Raw genomic sequence first — 6,208 nt, 5'->3', positions numbered from 1 at the left:
CCACAGGCTCTGCCTCCCCGGCTGGCACCAGCCTGGCCGAGAGAGCCCCCGGAGTGCTGAGGAGAGACCCCCAGGCTGGGGACTGGCACTTCTGTGCAGCTCCAGATCTCTGCAAATCCTGCCCATGTGAATTTCTTTTTTTTTTTTTTTTTTTTTTAGCATCCTCCAGTTTAGCTGTTAAAAATGATCAGGGCTGAAGACTGGAGAACATGAAAGCATCCAGAAAATAACATCCAGAAGTACTGTGCCAGCAGCACCGCCATCCCTTCCCTCTCTCCACTGACACTTTTCCATGGGGATTTTTTCTCCTTCTATAAATGTCCTTGCACGGACCCCATCTGGGATGTGCTGGAGCGGCAGCTCCTCGGTGCGGGGAAGGCAGCAAACACACGTTGTGTCTGGTACAACCACTAGACGGCAAATCCAGCCCGGATGATATCTGCAGAAAGATCTGCTCTGCAAAGAGGGGAGGTGACAGTGCACGGAGCAGCGGACCCTGCTCTCTGCATTTGGGATTCCTCAGACAAGCCTGGTGCAGTTACAGAAAGGGTTTATTTGTCGGTATGATATCTACAGCTCATGCGCCGGTGATAGTACAGGTTTTTTTGGGGTTTTTGTTTCTATAGTGTTAGCATGCAGTTGAAATGCGGAGGGTCTGGATGACCTTCGCAGGTCACCCCCGAAGCTCAGCTGCCCCTTTGGTTCCCAAACTGAACCGTCCAAGGAACCGCAGTGGGTGGTTTTGGCTTTTTGGCAAATTCAGACGTGCTGAGGATGCACGTGTTGCTGTGATTTTTTTTTTTTTTTTCTTTAAATGGGAGACTTGGAGCCACGCTGGTGGGTGGGATGGAGCTGGGTGTGCGGGGGCTTCCCGGGGGGGATAGCACCAGGTACTGCCCCATCCCTTGCTCCCGGTCCTGTCCCGAACCCGTGGTCTGGGAGGATGATGTGAGACCCTCCGCTTGGCCACAGCCTATGAACAAGCTGGTTCTCAGGGTGGTTCTCTTGAACTCCACAGCTGATGGTGGAAGGGGGGAAAAATGGAGGGGGAAGAGTGGGTTTGCTCTTCCCCATCCTAGAGTGAGGGATGCTGGCAGCCAGGAAATCTTTAACCCTTTCCTCATGCAGCTCCCAGCCTCCTGGTGCTCCTCCCAGTGACCGCTGGCACCTGGGTGAGTGGGTTTAGATCTGCTGGATCTGCAGGACCCACCCCATCCGCTGGGGTCGGATGCTCAGTGCCACGTTTCAGAAGTGAGATGAGCTCTTCCCCCTTCCCTGCTTTATCCCACCCAAACTGAGGAGGGATGGTGAACAGAGGTGCAGCCCTGGGGAGGGGGGCAGCTGCGGTGGGGTCCGGGAGGGGAACAGTGCTGGGACCTGTCCCACCCTGCATGGCCAGAGAGCTGGGAAGGGGGAGTGGATGGGGAAGAACATTTGGGGAAGAATAGCTCCTGCCCACCCGCGTGGGCTGGTGTCGGAGCCCCCTTATTGCACTATTGCAAAGCCAAGTCGGACTGTCAAGCTGCGTTAAAATGGGAGTGAGCATCTCCCCAGGAATGGAGGAGCCAAGTCTTGAGGATGGGGAGAGGGTTGGGGGGGTCCAGGTTAGATCTCGATGATGGTGGCCCGGCGCAGGCACAGCGGGGCGTCGGGGGGCACGGCGTTCCGCTTGATCTCGTTCCCGTCGAGCCGCAGGACCTGGAGCCGGGAGTAGTTCATGACATCCACCACGGTGCAGAAGCTGCTGATGGAGAACTCTGTGGGTGAGAGCAGACGGAGAGCTGAGCACCGGCTCTGACCGTGGTGATGTGAGTGATCTCTGGGGGAGCAAGGTGAGAAATGTCCTGGGGGGGCTGCTCTGGAGATGGGGCTGAGGGTGCTGACCTCTGAGAGCTGCTTGATGTTAAGGTGGGCAGGAAAAAAAGGAAAGCACCCCCAAATCACAAACTATTCCTGCACATTTGGACTCAACATCCTCCTCTCTTAAGCTAAAGGGGTACCTGATGCTCCTGGCTGCAGTCAGGAGCCCCTGGGTTTGTGCCCATCCAAGGGTTTGAAGCGGGGTCAGTGGGGAAAAGCCAGGTGGAGTACAATGAAAAACCTTTCTTTTTATTAGGAATTGCCTTTGCAACCACTTTCATGAGGCTTTATATGCTGCTGCAGCCTCCAGCCTTTAACTCCCCCCCAGCAGCATGAGACCACCGAGGCAGTGTGTCCAGGAGGGAGGATGTCCCTGTCCCTATCCCATGCCCGCAGGTATCCCCTCTCCCTTCATCTGCCACCGGCTGCTGCGAGCACCAGGCAGGGACACCCCTGCCAGGGACACCCCAGCCCAGCTCAGGCTGGATTTGGAAGGAGAAAACTGAGCAAACTCCAAAATTTTTGTGCAGGATTTGGGAGAGAAGCAACCGCCTAGATGGCAGCAAAGCTCCGGGCCGGGATGCTGCTGGGGAAGGCAGCGGGGTGCTGGGGACCCCCAAACCCATGGGCTGGGGGTTTGGGTTGCTGCAAGCCCTGCGGTGGGGTAAGTGGGGACCTCCCCATGTGGCTGGAGGGACACGACCCCAGGCCTGATACCCCAAGGGTGGGATGTGCCCCCCCCATAAGAGGTTAGTGCTGCACCCCCGGACCTGCAGCCCCTCGCTCCTGGGGATGCTGAAAGGTCAGCGGCAAAACCTGCAGCTGGAGGAAAAACTGTCGTGAAGGCTGAACGGCTCCGCGGTGGTTTCGTGGCATTTGTGGGCAGACGGTAACGGCTACAAATTTTGAAAGCAAACATTTGGGAATCTGTTCTTGTTTTTGTGTTTCTGTCGCTTCCCCGGTGCGGGGTTGTGTGTTTTCTCTGCAACAGCGGCTGGCTGTGCTGACACGTCCCTGTCCCCATCCCAGGTTTGCTCAGGGGCTCCAGCACCGCTCCAGGGGGGTCCTGCCCTCGGGGTTTGGCAGGTGAGAGGCGCAAGCCTGGATTTTTCCAAGAGTTTGCTTGACTTGATTTTTTTTTCTTTTTTTTTTCCTCCAGTTTATTTTTTATAAATAGCATCCCCAGAACAATCTGTTCCTTTTATTTATTTGTGTATTAAGCAGAGTGAATTTTTGTCCTGGCAGAAGATGCCGTGTTGATGGCTCTAATAGAAGAGCTCCTGTCTGTTCCAGCCCCAGTGAGGACGTGCCCCTGGGCTGCAGACCACGGGCTGCAGACCACAGGACTGTGCCTGAGCTGTGCTGGTGCCCCTCCAGATGGGGAGGGAGGTGGGCAGAAGGAGCTGGTGGGTTGGGACACAACAGGCCCCATCTCCACCTTGTTGGGCGCCACCTAGAAGTCTCCCAGATCCCAGCTTCCTACTCAAACCATTACCCCAAGTGTTCTCCCCCAGGGAGGCACAGGTTCTGCACCCCCATCCCCCCATCCCTCTGCACCACCGTCCCCTGCACCACCACGCTTTGGTGGACGCGTTCCTGCTCACCGTTGATTTGGTTCCCTTGAAGGTAGAGGTTCTCCAGGTTGGTGCTGACCCGGGGGATCTTCTGGAGCCTGTTGTAAGAGAGGTCCAGCTCGAGGATGCTGCTGCTGTTGAAGGTGTTGGTAGAGAGACCTTGGTTTGTCAGGCTGTTGTGGGACATCCGGACATAGAGCAGCTTGGGAGAGACCTTGAAATAGTCATCGGGAATGGTGTTGATGTAGTTATACTCTAGGTAGAGCTGTTCCAAAGCCATTGGGAGCCCATCAGGGACTTTCCTGAGGTGGTTGTAGCTCAGATCAGCAAGAATCAAGGACTTGAGCCCTTTGAGGGATGCTCCCATCTCAAAAATGTAGTTGTGGCTGAGGTACAGGGCTGTGAGGTTCTCCAGACCCTCCAGAGCGTTGGAGGGGACCTTGGTGATCTGATTGTAAGACAAATGGAGCTCTCTCAGGGATCGGGGCAAGGGGCTGGGCATCTTGGTGAGGTTGTTGTTGTTCATGTACAACCTCTCCAGGTTTTTGAGCTTGGCAAAGACCCTCTTGCCCATCTTCTCACTGGTGATCTGGTTGTTGTGCAGCGCCAGCCATTCCAGCTCCGTGGAGTTGTCAAAAGCTCCCTCTTGGATGGTGGTGATCTGGTTGTTCTGGAAGTAGACGTATTTCATGCGGGTAGGCACGAAGGGCAGGTACCGCAGGTTACGGGTGTCACAGTACATGGCTGATGAGAAATTAGGGGGACAGTCGCACTCTTGGGGACATTGCCAGGAAGAGGCTTGCTGAGCTTCAGGGCCAGGTTCTGCCTCCGTGTCTGGAGCTGGGAGGTAAGAGTAGACGTAAGGGGGGTTCTCATCCTCGTAGTAGGGCATGTAGTTGTAGGAGGACATCCGGGACTGCCTCATGTAGTACTGTAGCCAAGCCATGTCTTCTTCTTCATTGTACTGGCCCAGGGAGGCTCCGCAGAGCCCGGCGATGATCAGGATGGTGACCCAACGCATGGTGCTGGTGCTGGAGGGACCTGGGTGGGAGAGAAATGGGGAGGAAACCATCAGCAGCGTCAGGTTGGATGTAAGGGCTAGAGGTGGGTGAGCTGCTGGGCTGGATGTGGTCACAACCCTGCGTGGGGTTGGTGGCACTTGGTGGCAGAGCTGGAGAACCAGGGGACCTGAGTGAATCCTACCCAAAAAAATGCGGCTGCAGACATGTCCCCTGTTCGAAACCTCCATCCCAGTGTGTATTTGCTGGCAAAATCTTGATTTATGGGGATTTTTGCTACAACTGAGTAGAGGATAGAGACGCATGGTCCAAATTTGTGCAAGGTCACTGCAGACACGTCCCCTGTTCGAAACCTCCATCCCAGTGTGTATTTGCTGGCAAAATCTTGATTTATGGGGATTTTTGCTACAACTGAGTAGACGATAGAGATGCATGGTCCAAATTTGTGCAAGGTCACGCATCTCTGCTTCCGGGTGCCCGGGATTCACCTGCGCTGGCTCTGCACAGGAGGGAGGAGAAGGGACTTGGCCAAACTCTGGCCAAGCAGAGGAGAGCGGTAGCTGTGAGAACAGGCTGATGGAGCTCAAGGCATGTTTGGATGGAGTTCTATTTATGCTGCGCTCCCCGGCGACATGATTCGCTGTGGGTTTCATCCAGCTCTCCCTTCCCCCACAAACACGCAGGATGCTCATGATGCTGGGGACTGATGTAAATCCTGGTAAACAAGTTCTGGCTTATTTTTGAAATGAAACCACTTGCAAGCTTAGATCTCCTGAGCTCAGCCCCGACACGAAAAGGGGCAGCATCCGCCGGCCCCCCGGGGCCAGTGTGACCCGGGAGGGAGGGACCTGTCACCAAACGAAGAGCTTGGACCCTGCTTGTGAAACTCAGACACCTAGAATAGAGCAGGGCTGAGGGCTCAGAGCAAGACCAACCCATCCCCGAGCCCCTTGGCTTGGCGAGGGCTTTGCAGCTGCCCCGCGCTGTGCCCAGTGCTGGCACACTGTGCCATTGATGGCAGGAGGGCTCCAGCTCTGGCTGTTCATCCCGACTCCTCGTCTTGGGGCTAAATGAGCCGGCAGAGCGGCCTGGAGTGAGGCGGCTTGAAAAGCCTCCAGGAACACCATGGGGCCGTGCCGTTCGGAGGGGGAGCAGCGTCGCTCCCGCAGACGTGGCCGGGAACGCGGAGCCGTGAGGCTGCCGGTGCATCACTGCCAGCTCTGCAGGCAACGTGCGAGCACGGGCCAGCGTCTCCCCTCGCCGTGCCAGGGGGTGGCCGTGGGGTCCCCCAATGACACCTCACCGTGTCCCTATCCAGCAGCGAGGAGGGGATGTCTCGCTGGGTGGACAAAGAGGGCACAGTGTGCTCCACAGCAGCGGCTGCCGTGCCACCGAGGCACCCTGGCAGGCTGCTCGTGCTGGAAAAAAAAGAGGGATTGAGACGGCGGTGGGCAAGCGTGGCTCCCTGGCTTTCTCCTTCTCTTCCCTCCTTCCCCCTCCGTGTACTCGTGCAGCCGAGGGGCGGATGAGGCATGGTTGGCATGGTCCTGGGGGATGATGTGTGCAACGGGGGGGCTCGACAGTCCCAGAGGAGTTTCTTCTCCTGCTCCAGGGCACTCTGCCCGCTGACATACCAGAGCTGCCTGGCTCCATGCAGAGGCTTATCCAGTTGCTTGGGGGCCCCTCTGTGCAGAGCAGGACCGATCTGTGGGGTCCTTCCACCTTTCCCAGTGCCCCCCTTAACATACTGGTATC

General features: G+C 56.7%; 1 protein-coding gene across 1 annotated transcript; it reads right to left on the bottom strand.

The window, feature by feature from the left end:
- Positions 1-1,533: 1,533 nt before the first annotated feature.
- On the bottom strand, positions 1,534-4,463 carry FMOD (fibromodulin). The gene is made up of 2 exons (XM_010073715.1): positions 3,465-4,463; positions 1,534-1,757 (listed from the first exon to the last, which is right to left on the bottom strand). The coding sequence occupies exons 1-2, from the start codon at positions 4,453-4,455 to the stop codon at positions 1,606-1,608; spliced, it is 1,143 nt and encodes a 380-aa protein (XP_010072017.1). The 5' UTR covers positions 4,456-4,463; the 3' UTR covers positions 1,534-1,605.
- Positions 4,464-6,208: the final 1,745 nt, after the last annotated feature.

This window comes from Pterocles gutturalis, unplaced genomic scaffold (genome assembly GCF_000699245.1).
Source record: "Pterocles gutturalis isolate BGI_N339 unplaced genomic scaffold, ASM69924v1 scaffold35492, whole genome shotgun sequence".
NCBI classification, from domain to species: Eukaryota; Metazoa; Chordata; class Aves; order Pterocliformes; family Pteroclidae; genus Pterocles; species Pterocles gutturalis.
This window is presented reverse-complemented; position numbering and strand designations above follow the sequence as displayed.